The sequence below is a fragment of the Mauremys mutica genome, chromosome 2, assembly GCF_020497125.1.
Source record: "Mauremys mutica isolate MM-2020 ecotype Southern chromosome 2, ASM2049712v1, whole genome shotgun sequence".
In the NCBI taxonomy this organism is placed as follows: domain Eukaryota; kingdom Metazoa; phylum Chordata; order Testudines; family Geoemydidae; genus Mauremys; species Mauremys mutica.
In genome coordinates this window covers 158,939,688-158,958,059 of record NC_059073.1, presented here as the reverse complement: position 1 = coordinate 158,958,059, position 18,372 = coordinate 158,939,688, and the positions used below count along the sequence as shown (strand labels likewise).

Sequence of the window (18,372 nt, the reverse complement as noted above, 5' to 3'; positions counted from 1 at the left end):
GTTCCAGACTCATGGGCTCCGCCATTTCGAACCGATGGCCACGTGTTCTCTTCTTTAACATCTCCTGGAAGACGGCCATTCCTCGTCGCCATAACATCGGCCAGAAACGAGGTCTCGGAGCTCCGGGCGCTGACGGTAGGTCCGCCATACACTGTCTTCCACACGGGACAAGGTGGCAGCTTCGTCCGCAATCCGGCCTTCCTGCCAAAAGTGGTCTCGGCTTTCCACCTCAATCAGGACATCTTTCTCCCGGTTCTTCTTCCCGAAGCCCCATGGCCTCGCCAAGGGAACAACAGCTCCACACCCTCGACGTCCGTTAGTTTTTTTTTTAGTAGAGCGCTCGCTTTTTACATCGAGCGGACAAAACCTTTTCGGCGTTTCTACACAACTCTTCATTAGCAGTCGCCGACCGCATGAAAGGCGAGCCGTCTCTTCCCAGCGCATCTCCTCCTGGGTAACTCAGTGCATCAGAGCATGCTACGAGGGGGCTGGCATCGCGTGCCCCCGGGCCGCTTCACGCTCATTCCACGGAGGTGCGGCGCAATAGCCCTCGGTCTGCCCGCCTTCCTGAGCCAGGTCCCCATCCAGGACAGCCTATGTCGAGCGGCCACATGGTCTTCGGTCCACACCTTCGCCTCCCACTATGCGTTGGATGCAGCAGTCTCGAGACGACGGCAGCCTTCGGCTCAGCAGTTTTACACTCTGCCACGTCTCACTCCGACCCCCACCGCCTAGGTAGGCTTGGGAATCACCTAACTGGAATGCATTGGAGGCAATCACTCGAAGAAGAAAAGACGGTTTACTCACCTGTAGTAACTGTTGTTCTTCGAGATGATTGCTCCAATCCATTCCAGACCCGCCCTCCTTCCCACACTGTCGAGTAGCCGGCAAGAAGGAACTGAGGAAATTTTGCGCGGACGGGCCGGCTGGGGTATATATTCAGCGTATTAGCGGCGGCCACTCCAGGGGTGTCCGCCAGCCGGCCCGCCGGAGTTGCTAGGGTAAAAATCTTCCGAAGAGCCGTGCACGCGCGGCGCGCACACACCTAACTGGAATGGATTGGAGCAACACATCTCGAAGAACAACAGTTACTACAGGTGAGTAACCGTCTTTTATTTAACATGCCCCTCACTTTTCCCTCCACCGCACTCCACTCACCGGTGTTGTCCTTGGTCAGTGGAGACTCAGAGTTCAGAGGTGCTTTCACGTGAGTACACCTTCCAGGTGGGGGACAAAAAGGCACAGTTCGCTCTGGCCACAGCTGTTCATTGTGCCACCGTTCACTCCACCACTCTGTTCCCAATGGCCCTGCAGTCACCTTCTGCTGTCACCTACCACTGTGACCTCTGCGAGTTGGTCTCTTGAGATTCCACCAGCTCTCAGTGATTTCAGCTGAGCTCTCAGTGGGGGAACCTCGCTGCTAGTGCAGTCTGGGCTGTCTCTTACACAAAAACACTGTACCCACAGGAACACTGTCCCCACAACAGGACTAAGCACTTAGACCTGATTTATCAGTGATTTCAGCTGCAATGGTCACAATAACAGAACAAAAGCCTTAATCTATGGAGCCTAATCAGCTCTGTCTTTAAACAGTGGAGAGGGACAGGTCCCCACCCACTCTCTGATGGCCCTCAATCAGCACAGGCTAAGTACAGTTCTACTGCTTTACTCATACAATAAGAACAACATTTCATCCCTCTTCCCCCACATTCAAGTGGTTTGTAACCCAACCCCAGCCAAAAAATCTAATCACCTTGGACAACACACAGCCCTGTTTGCTGGATACCTAGGTAGATTAGGTGAGAATGTAAATATTATTACTGGCCCTGAAGCCTTAGCCCAGCTCATTCACTAGCTGTCAAGGAGAACTCATTTAGACTTTGCTTACAAATCATCATTTGAAATTATTAGGTTGGCCAACATCACCGAAATGAATGCACTGACATCATAAAAAACAGCTGTATAAGGAGGCAAGGAAGCTAGTCTATGTTCATACTTTTCAAATCTATTATACTTTTTCAGATACACATATTTTATCATACACTGTATAAGCTTTTAAAGTGTGTATTAATGTTTCAGTTTAAATTCAGATTTCCAAACAGTCACTAAATTGGTATGTAACTAGCTCACAAAACTGGGGGGTGTTGGGAAAATTCAGGGGGGGTGTACACCCCCTCTGGGGGGGTGGTGGTGTAGGGAAATCACTGCACCCGCCTCAGCCCCCCGATGTCTCCAGTATACAATTGGAGTTCAGTACTGGCTAGTCTACAAACTAATGGAAGGATTTAAAAGTGTGGTTTAGATTCACAAAGACATCAGCTGTTTGGTGTTAACCTGCACATTGATAGGTAACCTTCCTTAAAGGAATGCTGACCTTATCTTTTAATGATGTACTCCTGTGAACTAGGCCACGGCTGTGGCTTCATTCTGAGTTAAATGCTTTAAAAACTGTTGAGATTAAGAAGCAGTCCATAATCCGTAAATGAGAAATCACTTGCAGAGGACAGTTTCAGCCTTGATTTTTTTTTTAAGTTTAATTGTGTGTTAAAACTGCAGAAAGGTCTTTATCTGTAAATATTCAGACACACAACAGTGCCTCAGATTGGGCTAGTGCTCATTGGTATGGTGTAGTGGCACCTAACACAGTGATGCTACTGTTTGCTTTTGAGTGTATGGGCTTGGCTACACTTACAAATTTGCAGCGCTGCAGCAGGGTGTGAAAACACACCCTCTCCAGCGCTGCAAATTGCGGCGCTGCAAAGCGCCAGTGTGGTCAAAGCCCCAGCGCTGGGAGTGCGGCTCCCAGCGCTGTCCGTTATTCCCCACAGGGAGGTGGAGTACGGACAGCGCTGGGAGAGCTCTCTCCCAGCGCTGGCGCTTTGACTACACTTAGCGCTTCAAAGCGCTGCCGCGGCAGCACTACCGCGGCAGCGCTTTGAAGTGCTAAGTGTAGCCACAGCCTATGGGTCATGGGACTTTGCTCTCCCTTTCCCCTATTTTGTGTTTTTTCTCAAAATGCATTGCTTCATTGAAGCCCAATAACTTGAGTCTTCTCCTAATAGGAAGGGGTTTTTCTTATATTAAAACAGTGTACATCAGTGATGCATGTATTAATTACTGAAGGCTACTTAATGATCTTTGTCACCTTCCATTATTCACCTGCATACTTCTTCCCCCAGTGTTCAAGGAAAAATACTCCCTTGGGTAATCTTTTATGGCATAATGTAAATGGAATATTCAGGTGTCACTCTAGTGAGTTAGTGGCAACAACATGACTGCAAAAGATTTTTCATTTATATTCCTCAAGAAAAAGGTAGAAAAAATGGGCAGCCCCCCTGCAACTTGGAAATGTTTGCTAAGTGGATATTGGGAATGGTACCTTGCTGCTTTTCATAGTGGAGTAGTGTTAATATGGCTTATCTGAACCCAGAGAAAATGGGATGGTTCTGGAGGAGCTTGCTTAGTGTCACGTGGGCCCACCACATTTATGTTGGTGTAAATGTGAAAGGATATGCAACAAATCACAACATAGAGGATTCTAAATGTATTATACCAGCTATAAGAACTGCCCATTTCAGTACCCAGGAAGATTAGGGTGAGGAAAAAAATATTGACTTACTGGTTTATTGCAGAAAAATGCAATTAGCAGCTTTTCAATAGATTGTGTCGCTACAGGTGCTGTTAGTTTATCTGGTAAAACTGTATCCAGCTTCTCTGAAATTTATTTACAAGAGACTTATATCAGGTCATTATATTAAACCATTAAGATTTAAAAATAGTACATGTACAAACATATAGGAAATTTGAGAACACGGTATAAATTTCTGAATAAGATCTGTACTGGAAATGTAATAGTTCTGTTAAATCAGTTCACTTATAGGCATACTACATTTTTGCATTCCTTCCTAATTGGTTTCTTAGAGTTGGCAAGCTGTTAAACAAGCTCACTATTAATAGTCAAACACATCTATGTACAGCAGTGAAAAATAGTGAGAAAAGGCAGCAATTCTATATAGAATAAGTACTTAGCTCCCAGTCCCAGGTCCCCTCTCCCATCTGCTGCGCCACACTCAATCTTGGTCTATTCTTTCTTTTCCTAATCTTATTTCCTCGCGCCCCCCCCCCCCCCCTCTGGCTCTTGTCCCTTCCATGTTCAAATCAGATGGCTTCCTGCTCCTCACCAGGCTTTTGGCTACACTTGCATTTCAAAGCGCTGCCACGGCAGCGCTTTGAAGCGCTAAGTGTAGTCAAAGCGCCAGCGCTGGGAGAAAACTCTCCCAGCGCTGTCCATACTTCACCTCCCTGTGGGGAATAACGGACAGCGCTGGGAGCGCGGCTCCCAGCGCTGGGGCTTTGACTACACTGGCGCTTTGTAGCGCCGCAATTTGCAGCGCTGCAGAGGGTGTGTTTTCACACCCTGCTGCAGCGCTGCAAATTTGTAAGTGTAGCCAAGCCCTAAGTAGTGCAAGCAGAGGGTCATTGACAGTGCCGAAGAGAAGGGTTTACTGTTCAGTTCCAATGTCTGACTCGAGTATGGCCCACTTCAGCCCAAACTGCAGTTGCCAGGGAAAGTCCTGCTCAGGCCTGGATTGGAGTATGCCTAGTGTGGATGAAATCTCCTGAGAACTTAGTGCTAAGCTCAGAGTTTCTACCGCACATGTGCGAACAGTAATTTTTCAAAGGCTTATAACTTGTGGGTGGATTTTCACAAAGATGGCAAAAAGTAAATCCCTGACAAAGAGGCCACCCCCTTGCCAAATTTCAAGTCCCTGGTCAACAGTATGGGAGTGCTAGAGCTTCTCAAGAAAGGAGTCTGTTTCAGCATGGGCAAAATCATGGTTCCTCCCCGACCCTTCTAACTTTGTTCTCACGAATGGAATAGTTTTGGCTGAAAACTTGAAACAAAACAAAACCACCAGCATGTAGCACAGGGGTCGACAACGTTTCAGAAGTGGTGTGCTGAGTCTTCATTTATTCACTCTAATTTAAGGTTTCGTGTGCCAGTAATTCATTTTAACGTTCTTAGAAAGTCTCTTTCTATAAGTCTATAATATATAACTAAACTATTGTTGTATGTAAAGTAAATAAGGTTTTAAAAATGTTTAAGAAGCTTCATTTAAAATTAAATTAAAATGCAGAGTCCTCTGGACCGGTGGCCAGGACCCGAGCAGTGCGAGTGCCACTGGAAATCAGCTTGTGTGCCACCTTCGGCACGCGTGCCATAGGTTGCCTACCCCTGATGTAGCAGATACCCAGTCCAGAAAATTTCAGTCCAAATGACCAAAGTTCAGCAAAGTTGTAAGCAACTGAAGACAGTTCTATTTTAAGACCATCAGACAACTTTAATACTAGACGGTGCTACCCACTCTGCCTGTATGTTGGTACGTGGCTGCACTTAATCATTTACTGTAGAATGGTACTCTTTTGGTCTTCATGATAGCATAAACAAAACACCATGAGTGAGTGCTGAACACTGAATCAGCACGATGTATCAGAAAGATCAAGTATTGAACTCATTCATAAAAATTTATGCCATAACGTATCCCTCACAATTTAAAGACAAGCCAGTAAACTTCAGTCCAGATCCTGGTTCTCTGCTCTCTTTGCACTGCTCTGGTAACCATTAGGAGGGTTGAAACGGCCACATCTCTAGCTATGGGTCCATAGTCCATGGGAAACCTCCCAATGGTCATAGAGCCAGTATAGCTCACTCCTAAGCTTCCTCCTGCAGCCCCTGGTGAAGGGGAGAGTTAGGCTGTCATGGAGAGAGGGTGTGGTTGGAACAGGCTGTGAAATTATCATCTGCTGGTCAAGTTCAGAGTAGCCTTGGGGCTGCTCTAATCTTCACTAGAACCAGGGGCTGCCACAAACCCAGCCTGACCATCAGAGAACCGTAACCAGGAATTGGGGCTTCTTTTCCGCAGGAGCTTTTCTTGTAACTATTAGCTCGTGTGTATTGCGAGTTGTATATTAACTCGCTGCTTTGATCTAGCTGAAGTACTTGATTTAATTTGAACACTGTGTAATTGTTTTCTTCCGAGAGTGTAGTGATGCATGTACTTTGATAGGGGAGGGAAAGGACTGTTAACTTTTTATGTTGGACTGCTGCTGGCAAGATATAGATATAGTTGCATTTCTTACACTTAATACCATAAAAATACTGTCACTGGAAGTCCAGCAAAAGGAATCTGACAGCATCTCGGAAGCAATACTGCACTGACTACAAGGTAGAGTTAAAGTTTACACCACACGGGTATCTCGCTGATCATTTTGTATACTAAGCTTAATTTAAAAGAGTTGTTTCTATGTCAAGCTTAAAGCTATAAAATGAGAAATGATAGAAATGAAGACGTGCTGTTAATTTTAGTATATTAAGTGGTGCCCCATAATTAAATTTCATTGTCACTAGTAGGTGATTGGATATACAGTTGCAATCCATTCTTCAAGCAGAATTTGTTTTACTTTGTTCACAAAATTACGGAATAAAACCACTCGGATAAAAATGGGGGACCTCAGAGGCAGAGCTGCTAGCCAATTATCTACATGTTTTATTGGTCCAGTCTCTTACACAGTGATACACAGATTTCACTTTTCCAGAGTGAACTGTGGATAAATTCCTAATGAATTGACAGATTCAGCAGCTGCAGGTCAACACATGAATGTATAAGCCATTTATCTCTTACTGTAATAGGTAATAAAACCCATTGTTTTGGAGTCATTTGCTTATAAAACAAAGTATATTCTGGGTAAGCCTCACATGTCACCATGAGTGTTAGATTTTATAAACTCAAGGCTTGGAGTCTCTTACTAAAAGACAGTGACAAAAATCTACAATGAAAGTCATCCCTACAATCCCAATTCTTTTATTGCTAGGTGCACATTGTTTAGCCATCACAATATGCTATTTTAGGTACGTTGTACTGCAGTGTTGAAGTCTAAAATTTTTTTAAAGCATAGTCCTAATTTTTTTTTCTAGGCCTTGAATTTGTATTTCTATTAGGATGAGGATGCATCCTCACTGCAGAAAGTGTGACTTGATGCTGTTATCATATGCACTTGCTTAAAACTCTTTATTTCAAAAGCAACACCTTGATAGCTCCCGATATTATTTGAGTAGTTCAGCGGAGCTGACAGCACGTGATGCTGTTCTTTCTTTATAGGATGATATTAACCATTGCTGAGTTGTTCATATTTAAGTGCACAGCATAATAAAGCTCTCAATACGAAATTATGTAGTGTCCATGGGCTCTTCTGAGTGGGCACATGCTGATGTAATCCGACTACTTTAATTGAAGTCATTTATATTAATAGCATATAGGCACTTAGATGGTAGGAGTATGCTGAGGTCTGTAGTATTGTCTTTGGTTAAGACAGCTCCCCACTCCTTCACGTTACTCCTTGTGGTTGCACAGTCAAATGAACAAGTTTCACAGAACTGATGATTATCCGTAATTTGCTGTCAGTCATGGAATTGTAACTAACCGAAAAGCATGCAGTCGGGTAGCATGGTTTGTTTCTGTCAGGTCTTAGGCTTTGTCTATACTGGTACTTTCATCGCTAAAACTTTTGTCACGCAGGGTTGTGAAAAATCTCCCCTCTGAACGACGACGGTTTTAGGGACGAAAAGCACTGGTGTGGACAGCACTTCATCGTTGGGAGCCACGCTCCTGGCAACGAAGCTACCACCCCTCTTTAGAGGTGGTTTTATTCTGATGCCGGGTGAGCTCTCTCCCGGCGATAAAGAGTGGCCACACTACACACCTTACAACGGTGCGGCTTCAGTAGCACCGCCGTACCCTTGTAAGGTGCACAGTGTAGACATAGCCTGAAGGCATGGCTACACTTGCAGATGTAGAGCGCTGTGAGTTAAACCTGCCTTCGTAGAGCACAATAGGGAAAGCGCTGCAGTCTGTCCACACTGACAGCTGCAAGGGCACTGGCGTGGCCACATTTGCGGCACTTGCAGCAGCACTGGGAGCGGTGCATTGTGGGCAGCTATCCCACAAAGCACCTCTTCCCATTCTGGCGCTGTGGTTTGTGGGAAGGGGGCGTCATGCAAGTCTGGGATGACGAGCAGTGGCTGCAGAACTTTCGGATTAGAAAAGCCACTTTCATGGGACTGTTTGAGGAGCTTGCCCTCACTCTGCGGTGCAAGGACACGAGATTGAGAGCTGCCCCGACGATGGAGAAGTGGGTGGCTATTGCAATCTGGAAGCTGGCAACTCCAGACAGCTACCGATCAGTCGCTAACCAGTTTGGAGTGGGGAAGTCGACCGTTGGAATCATGTTGATGCAAGTTTGAAGGGCCATTAGTCACATCCTGCTCAGAAGAACCGTGACTCTGGGTAACATACATGACATTGTGGCTGGCTTTGCACAAATGGGTTTCCCTAACTGTGGAGGGGCGATAGATGGGACGCATATTCCAATTCTGGCACCATCCCACCTAGCCTCCGAATACGTTAATTGGGTGGTGAACATACAGGTGTTGGAGGCAGCCGGTTTCGATAAGAACCCGGATGTTGGGGAATGTGGGCTGGAGGTGACATGGGGGCACAAGGGAAAGAGCTTTGGGACAAGGGCTGCAGGAGGGGCGGACGCTGTAGTGCTCCGCCTGCATGGCTACGAGCACCTGGATCGAGTCTGCTTGGCGCTCCATGATGCTTATCAGGCACTCCGTGCTTTGGAGCCAGCAATCCTCATTCTGCTGGTGGACCCTCCTTTCACTCTTCCGCCACTCCTACACTTCTTGATTTTCATTAAGGGAGTGCTGCATGACTTCATGCAGCATGTCCTCTTTGCTTCTACGTGGCCTCTTCCTGATGCTTTGCAGCCTCTTGGCCGGTGATAACATGGATGGCTGAGATCTCAAGGTTGCATCTGTAAAGGCAAAATGCAACACTTAACAGAGGCAGCATTGTTCACACCAGACAGAGCAATGATTCCCCCGTACTTAAGGGAGAGCAAGCATAGTCTACACAATAGCATAATTTGCCCATCCCAAAGTGAGCGCGTACAACCCACTGGAGCCTCAAAATGGTGAGTAAGCACAGGGTCAAGGGGGACTGATTCTTTCCTGGCTGTACTGTCCTCTGGGTTTCTGTGCCTGGGGGAGAGCCAACAACTGCAGGAGGACAGTGTCCCCACATTTTCCACAGAAGTTTGTTCTGGAAGATATGTCACTGCTGAGGGTGACCTGGGAAGCAAGGGAGGGTCGTCTTCTGCAATGCGGCTTCTGCCCTGGCTCTCATGTAGCTTGCCTGTGTGCAGCAGTGTTCCCCCCCACCCCTCATGGCACAGTGGCGCGGACATGTTAGCTTGACTGGGACAAAGACCACAGTGGCTCTCCCACGAAACCTGCGCAAGCTCATTGCCCAGGTTCTGGCTGAGACCTTTGAAGAGATCACTGAGGCCGATTACCGCAATGTGAGAGGGCACATCAACGCCCTATTCCACATCTAGGTATGCATGCAGCCCTAACCCTCCTCCCCTCAAGAGCCCGCACCAAATAACTTCCTTCCCAAAATAAAAGCTGCTTACCGGGAACCTCCTCTGGTGTTTGTCCTTCCCCAGGCACCGGCCGCCGTGACTGGCTACCTTCCTCCTGGCTTGAGAACAGCTCCTGGCTGCATGCATCTAGGGATGCCGGGGTGTCTTCCTCCTCCTCAGCACCCTTGCTCCTGCTTTGCTGCTGCTCCTCCTCCTGCCTTGTTGGACTGGGCTCTGAAGTGTCCATGGTGGTACTCGGAGTGGAGGTGTGGTCACCGCCAAGTATTGTGTCCAGCTCTTTGTAGAAATGGCAGGTCTCTGGGGCAGCACCGGAGTGGCAGTTTGCCTTGCGGGCTTTGTAGTAGGCATTCCGCAGCTCCTTCACTTTAACCCTGAACTGCAGAGCGTCCCAGTCATGGCCCATTTCCATCATGTCCCTTGATATCTTCCTGAATGTATCATAATTCCTATGGTTGAAGCGCAGCTGGGACTGAACAGCTTCCTCCTCCCAAACACTGATGAGGCCCAGCACCTTGCCATTGCTCCATATTGGGGATCGCTTGGTGCATGGAGGCATGGTCACCTGGAAAGATTCGCTGAGAGCACTCCATGCCTGGCTGAGCAAAAAGGAAGGGGATTTTCAAAATTCCCGGGGAATTTAAAGGGCTGGTCTGACAGGTGGTCACCTCAGGGCAGGGCAGTAGAGTTCAAACTGATGACCAGAGTGGCTAGAACAGGCATCGTGGGACACTTCAGGAGGCCGATCAGAGTGCATTAACAGACCAGGACGTCCACACTGGCGCCGCGGTGCTCCAGCGGAAGCGCATCAAATGTTGTTCCACTCGCCGAGGTGGAGTACCAGGAGCGCTCTACCCGCGGAGTCAGAGCGCTCTACGTGCCTTGCCAGTGTGAATGGGTCATGAGTTAGAGCGCACTGGGCTGCTTTAATGCGCTCTGACTCGCAAGTGTAGCCATGCCCTAAGTGTGTCTTTTGGGAAATTTTTAAACTGGTTTTTGGCTTTAGAAGAATCAGTTTCACAAAGCCAGCTATCTTAAATTCTCTGAGAAGCACGCATTAGGTGCTGATAACCTCCTCTCCCCCCAATACACCAAGCTGTGAGCAGTAGGTAAGGTTGTGTGGATGACTCACTGACATTCACATCCTGTGAGCTGCCAGGGAATCAGGCACATCATTGGCTTGCAGTGATGAAAATAGAGGAGCGTGGTGTTGGTCGTCCTGACCCCAACAATTTATTATTTAATTAAAATGGTCTTTTGACCTACAGCCTTGGGTGGTTCTATTTTAGTAAATTTTAAATCACATTTTCTTTCCAAGTGGACGTGCACACCTAGTAGAAAGAGGCCTTGGTTCTTTTCTAAGTGCAGTCTGATTGTAGACTCTCCAAGGCATGGACTCTTGTTGGTTTGTTGTGTTGTATGGTATGCTTTTGGCACTTATCACAAATCTTGTTTTTCAGGTGGCAGAGATAAACGTGGAGGCCCCATTCTAACATTTCCAGCTCGCAGCAATCATGATAGAATACGACAAGAGGACCTTAGGAGACTAATATCATACCTAGCTTGTATCCCTAGGTAAGAGCTGATCACTTGTTAAGATTTCAAACTTTACACTGTTGGTTAGTGAAACTGTTGGTTAGTGTTACAGCATCTTTCCCGGTTATGAAATGAAATGGGTTAAGGAGTGATGCAAGTTCACGCTCCTCACTGTTTTTAAGGGCATGGCTACACTTGGAAATGTAGAGCACTGTGAGTTAAAGCAGCCGTCAGAGACCGCAGCAGGGAAAGCCCTGCACTGTGCCCACCCTGTCAAATTCAAGCGCACTGGCGTGGACACATTAGCAGCTCTTGCAGCGGCCACAGAGAACAGTGCATTGCGGTAACTATCCCAGCATGCAAGTGGTTGCAACATGCTTTTCAAATGGGGGATGGGGTGAAGTGGAGTGTGACAGGGAGTGTGTTCTGTGTATGTGGGGGGAGAGAAAGTGGGTTTTTGGGGGGCTGAGAGCATGTCAGCACACTGTCTTGTAAGTTCAGACAGCAGCAGACCCCCTCTCCCCCGCCCCCCTCTCTCTCTCACACAGCATTCCACGGTAATGGTTTGCTTTGTTCCAGAGCAGATAAGCATGCCAGCTGTCAGAAACAGAGCTTTGAAAGGGCATATCCGCATTCCTGCAGCAATTCCAAAACAATAAGAGTGGCCACTTGATTTAAGGGGATTATGGGACGTTTCCAGAGGCCGATCAGAGCACAGTAATGCAACACCTCATTCACACTGATGCCCGGGCGTTTCAGCCAAGGCGCACCAAGCGTTATGCTTCTCATGGAGGTGGATTACCAGGAGCGCTCCAGCTACAGAGTCCAGGCGCTCTAAGTGCCTTGCCAGTGTGGATGGGTCGTGACTTAGGGCGCCTGGGGCTGCTTTAGCGCTCTAACTCGCAAGTGTAGCCATGCCCTAAGCTGCTTAGAAAAAGACTTAACATCAAATTGGGCCGCCTGTGGTATGTGGATTGCTGGCAGACTGGCTGCTGCATGTCAGCTGGGAGTAGCAGTGGTCTAGATGGTCATACAAGGGTGCTTGCATTCTGAAATAATGAGAACATCACTCAAAAGACTTGTCAAAAGTAGGGAAAAAAGTTGATTTAAAAACCACATTACTACCTAGTGTTGTAATTACTACCTAGCATTGAACACCTCGGCCGTCTCCTTGGGTTGACCATGATCTGTTAACACATTTTAGTGGTATTGAAGTCTGCCTTAGTTGCTAACAGATCTTGAACTAACACAGTTATAATTAATTGACTAACTAAACTTGTTGATACAAGGCCTAAGAAGAAAGCAATATGTAAAACTATAAAGAATACCCATTTGAATAATAACGTAGTATACCATGGTAACTTGGACACTTTATATGCTGTGAAACACAACGAAAAAACACCTTCCAAAATACACAAATTGGAGCTAGTATTAAAGAAAAGTATCTGCCCCAACCTCTGCTTCAGCTGAGCTATGCTCAGTGCAGGACAGAATGGGGAGAAAGATGACTAATGTATGCCCTCCATTCTGGGTCCAGCTAAGGCCTGCCAACCCTGGTGTGAGTTAAATTAGCCCTAAGGCTGCTTTAATCACCCCGGCAGTCTGACCTGAAGAAGTGGTTCTAATAGCTGAGACTAGCTGGAAGGCAGCAGTACAAAGCCACAAGTCCTTCTCTCTGGCAAGGCCTCCTATGGCCTGGGTTCCAAGAAGGAATTGAGAAATAGTTTCTCCATCCAGGGAAGTCTCGTTAAACTAGTGTTACCCCCGATGGCTGAACTATCTGGCTGTACAGCATTTTAAAACTGCCAAAGTGGTAAAAAGGAGCTGTCTCTTACAGATAGGAAGGGCTGGCTTATACACAAACTGAAAACAGATCCCCAAAAGTGTGCATTAAAACTGATTTCTTTTGTTTTGGCACAAGTTGTGTAAACAAGCCACTGTAACTTATGATATGGTAGGGGGCTAAACAATCCTCCAACACATGCTGTTCCTAATGTCACCTGAGTCTTTTGGCAGAATCCCTGTATTATGCGACTCTTACCTATTTCTGACTGGCTGTTCCTTGTCTGTTACACAATGTTTCTTGAATTTAGGGTAGTTCACATGCTTTGCTATTGGTGTGTTTTAAGTGGTTTACACAATGGCAGGGAGTGCTGGAAACTGAATAGGTGTGCCAAAGCTACTAGCTTTAATGGACAAGAGATTTCACCCATGGCGTCTGAATTCTCTCAAGGGAATAGAAAGGTGTTGGAGGCTTGTATTCATGAATGTGTTCAGGGCTGGAAATGGCTGCCGGTGCTACACCCGAGTTGGGCTCCAAGTGAGCAGAAGAGATCTGTTATCTGTGCCCTATCACCTGTCCCTTCCCAAAACAAGCTGTGAGGAAAGCCAGAGACTCTCAGCAGGATTTGATAGGGAAGGGGCAAATTGGTACTGACTAGAGTTCCGAGGGAGTAATCTGAAGCGGAAAGTAGCTATTGCAGCCACTAAGTAGAAGGACCATTAAGGTGCTAAAGGGACGATTTTGTTGGAGAGGAAGGTCAGTTTTAGAGCCTTGGATCCATTGTCAGGTAATGGCAGGGGGCTCCCCTAGCCCTTGTAGCTGGGAGAAATGCCTTTTCTATTCAGGGTGGAGGAGAAGGAGGAACCAAGTACAAAATAGAGAAGCAGTGACCTCCCCTGTTCCCTCCGTGTACTTACAGCAGCAAGTGAAAGGCCACTGTGCTAGGATATGTCTATTAAAATGGGTAACAGTAGCAGTGCTTCAGGGTATAAGCAGATCTCTGGCTAAGCCTGAGCGGTATTGTCTTCTCTCAGTTACCACCCCAGTTAAAGTCCAACTCCAGCATGGTTTTATCTTTTTCTGAGTAGACCACTGCCAGGGAACAACTACTGGATTGAGGCTTAGTTTTCAAAAATGAATTAGGAGCCCAAGTTCTGTTGAAAGTCACTGGGTCTTGTACTCTCAATTAACTAGATGCTTTTGAAATTCTTGTCATAAATTCACTCTTTGAGAGTTCTGCTACAGCAATTTTTATGTTGCTTTTGTTCAGGGATAATAAATATGGCTACATTTGTGTCTAATTTTTTTCTCTGAGCAGATTGGTTTCACACCAGCATTCAGTTTGACCTTTAGAAAACTTAAGTTGAGAAAAAATGTGATGTGAAATTAATAAACCTAAAGGTGATCTGAGCCAGAGCCTTATTTTTAAAAAAATGTAAAAGGTAAGGATTAAATCAAGCTGCTGCTTTGCTGCACGAAAATTGATGAGCAAATTCTCTAGAATGTAGTTAGTTGAGTCAAAACCAAACATTTTAAAATACTTGACCTTTTTTGACCCAACTCTGAATAAATTATTTTTTAGGGCTCGATGTTTAAAAACTTGCTCATTCAAGTGGTCCAAATTCACTCACGTGTAGTCCCATTGATTTGGTGATGTGCTTTCAAAGTTTGCTGCAGTTTCTTTCCAGACTAAAAATAAGAGCACATAACTGTTGTACATAGAGCTAGGTGAATAATGGATTTTCCTGGTTCGCTGGCAGTTCCAAAACAACAATAATAATTAAAAAGTTTGACCCAAACTGAATCCAAAATTTGCAGAAAATGTCAGTGAATCAAAAAATTAGTGTATGGGGAAGCATTTAAATGAAAATGTTTGTTTGGCCTGAAATGGATTTTTATTCTGACATCTGTAAAGGGTCAGAGTCACAAATAGGCATTTGGGGGTGGAGGTCGTAGCACCCTCCTTACAACTTTTAGACCAGTGGCTTTGAGAGACCCAGCTACCAGCCTACAGATGCTCTCTGGCCAAATGACTATGGTCATTATGACAATGAGTTTGTCATTTGGCCATTGGGTCACTCAGTATATGGAGAGAAATGAGGTGCCTGGCCAGAGTGGGATGGCCCAGATGGGTTGGGGGAGGGATGGGGCAAGGGCTTCCAGTACCCTGATTTCCACTAAAATAGTCCCAAAGAGTGCCCATTTGGTGCTGCTGGTGGAAGAAACTCTGTAATGCCATAGTCCCTCACCCCAAGATCATTGCCTCACCCCGTGTCATTAATGACAAGACCACAGTGATTGTAGTGGAAATCAGGACTTTCCAGTGCTATAGAGTGTAGGGCTGCTTTCTGCTCAGCCAGTAAAACGGAGCTCAATGGGTAGACTTCACTTTTTTCCTCAGCAGCCTGGAAAACTTTTTCATCAGCTATTTTTAGATTATACTTAACTCTTAGGTTGGTCAGTCTGGATTATTTCTCCTTGGGTCCACAGCACTGCTAATGTTTAACACTTGTGAGAGGGTCAGGCCAGATAGCTACCAGAGAGTGTTCCCATTGGGAACCAGGAAGTGGGCGGGCGGAGCCCATCCACTGCTAAAGGACATCCTCCCCCCCAGCCTAAGGGGAGGATCCACAGGGCCTGGAAACCAAATAATTCTGGGGACAACAAATGAGATAACAGGGACGGGAGTGAGATCAAAGAGTCAAACAAAGGGAACCTGACGGGGACACCGAGCAGTGAACCCCAGACAGCACCCACTGCTCCTCGAAGGCGTCAAGGGAGCCAGTGGACGCCGCCCAGAGGAACTCTGCCCGGATATGTGAATGGATGGAGGATCGGAAATAGGTCCCACAGTCACAGGAGACCCCATTGGCCAACCTCCTCTCCCCGGTTTTATAGATGGCTGTTTTAGCCAGGGCTAGGAGAAGGTTAACCAGGAGGTCCTGTGGCTTTTTGGGGCCACGGATGGGGAGTGCATAGATAAGGAGATGAGGGGAAAAGTGCAGCCAGAAGCGTAACAAAATATTTGTGAGCCAGAATAGGGGCTGCAACCTGGCACACTCCAAGTAAATGTGCGCCAGGGTCTCCCTCACGCTACAGAAGTGCCAGGTGTCCAGGAAGGGGGTAAACCATGCCAAGTACACGCCCATGCTCATGGCCCCATGAAGGAGGTGCCAGCTGATATCCCCAGCGGGCCTCGGGACCAGGGCAAAGTATAGGCTGGCCCACCAGGGCTCCTCACCCTCTAGAGGTGGCAGGAGGTCCAGCCACTTTGTGTCGGGGCGGGAGGCGAGGGTGAGGAAGTGAAGAGTGTGGAGCACGAGCGTGTATAGATGTTTCCTTGGCGCAGTCTGGAAACGAACTGGCTGCAAGTTGTGCAGCCGGCTCATGGTGAAGGGGCCGGGGGGCCGGTTGGGTCCATGGGGCAGAGGCCCGATAAAAAGGTCCGCAGGGCCTGGAGTGGAGGCTGGGCGGGGCGTGCCCTCTCGCAGGACCCGGTCAAGGTAGGCCCGAGCAGCGGGTGGCAAAGCGGCCCTCACCTCCTGAAGTACGTACTGGGGAGTACAAGACCTGGAGAGCCCCATGCGCTGAGTGAGCATCAGGGGATCCAGCCAGTCTCCATGGTCATAGTTCAGGAGGTCTCCAACCCTGGTAACTTCTGCCAGGACCAACCTCTGGCTCACCGAGGGGGACTCTGCCACCTGCACACGGAGCTGGGGGTTGTGTAGCAGGGGCTCCGCGAGGAGATCTGCCCCCTCGGTGGCCGCCATGGACCTGGTCGCTGAGAACAGCTTCCAGGTCTGGAGGAGGTCCTGGTAGAAGACCGGCAGCCCAGAGAGGTCTCGCAGAAGACCTCTCAGATGGAGATAAAGGAGCTGCCAGTCGTATTGGAGCCTTCAGAAGCGGCGGAGGAAGGCGTGGGCCAGCACTCTCCACGCCGGACTACCCGCACCATACAGGAGCCTCTGCAGGGCCTGTAGGCGGAAGACATGGACCTGAGTGTGTAGGCACTTCAGGCCCTGCCCCCCCTCTTCTAGGGGCAGGTGGAGGACCCCTGCAGAGACCCAGTGCAGTCCTGGCCAAAAACTCCAGAATCGCCATCCGGAGGTGGGCCAGGAAGCCCAGGGCCGGGACCAGGGTGTTGATTCAGTACCAGAGCATAGACAGGACTAGTTGATTAAGCACCAGTGCCCTCCCTCAGAGGGAGAGGCACCGGAGTAGTTCTGTCCATTTCCGGAGCCACTCCGTCACCCTGCCTGTTAAACCGGACCAGTTTTCCAGCAGAGACAGATGCGTGGCGGACAGGTAAATGCCGAGCTAGAGCAGCGGACCTGTGCTCCACAGGATGGCCTGAAGCGCGGGTGGGAGGGAGCTCGCCTGCCACCTGTCTCTGACCACTACGCCAGAGCTCTTGACCCAGTTGACCCGGGCGGAGGAGGCTGCCGAGTAGACGGGCTGGCAAGCCTCCACCTGCCCCAAGTTGCCCAGGTCCTGGACCACGAGGAGCACATCGTCGGCGTATGCCAACAGGACCAGCCGCAGCTCCGGCTCTCGCAGCACCAACCCTTTCAACCTCCTGCGGAGGAGGCAGAGGAAGGGTTCGATTGCCAGAGCTTATAGCTGACCCGAGAGGGGGCACCCCTGCTGTACTCCTCGCCGGAAGCTGACCAGCTGGGTCAGGGTCCAGTTGAGCCTGACCAGACACTCTGCAGAAGTGTACAGCATCTGGAGAAAACCCACAAACTGCGTTCCAAAGCCAAACACCCACAGAGTGCTCAGGAGATACCCGTGGTCCATCCTGTCAAATACCTTCTCCTGATCCAGGGACAGGAGGGCGAATGACAGACCATCCCTACACCCGAGCTCCAAGAGGTCCTGGACCAGATACAGGTTATCAAATATGGTGTGGCCCGGGATGGTGTAGGTCTGGTCTGGGTGGACCACGTCCACCAGCACTGACCCCAGCCACAGTGAGATGGCCTTTGCTACGATTTTGTAGTCCATGCTGAGGAGTGAGACAGGACGCCAATTCCGTAAGTCGCGGAGGTCCCCCTTCTTCGTCAATAAGGCAAGCATGGCTTGCCTGCACGAGAGAGGGAGGACCCCCCTCTGCGAGGACTCGGCCCAGACGGTGATTAGGTCTGGGCCGAGGACGTCCCAGAACATGCAATAGAACTCCACGGTCAGCCCGTCCATGCCCGGAGATTTGTTGGTGGGCATGTGGCGGAGGGCTTCCGAGAACTCAGCTAGAGTGAGACACAGCTGTAGCTGATCTAGGTCATCCACGCTGACCATCGGGAGTCTGTCCCAGAGCACTCTGCAAGCAGTAGGATCGGTCGGATCCGGGGAGAAAAGGCCTGCGTAGAAGGTCCTGGCCCTCCCACACATCTCCGCCGGATCTGTGAGGGGGGTGCCATCCTCTGCCAGAAGGCAGGTGACGTGCTTCTTGGCCTTCCTCCTTTTCTCCAGGGCGTAGAAGAAGCGGGAGCTGCAATCCATCTCCCGAAGGAGGCGGATGCGGGATCGAACAAAGGCACTCCGGGCCC

At 48.5% G+C, this 18,372-nt stretch overlaps 1 protein-coding gene across 2 annotated transcripts in view; it reads left to right on the top strand.

The window, feature by feature from the left end:
• Positions 1-18,372, top strand: part of TRIO (trio Rho guanine nucleotide exchange factor) — a 452,008-nt gene that overhangs the window by 129,184 nt on the left and 304,452 nt on the right. For both annotated transcript variants that reach the window (XM_045004406.1, XM_045004407.1), the window contains exon 3: positions 10,968-11,082. In XM_045004406.1, the coding sequence (XP_044860341.1) occupies positions 10,968-11,082 (115 nt within the window). The remainder of the gene's footprint in view (positions 1-10,967; positions 11,083-18,372) is intronic.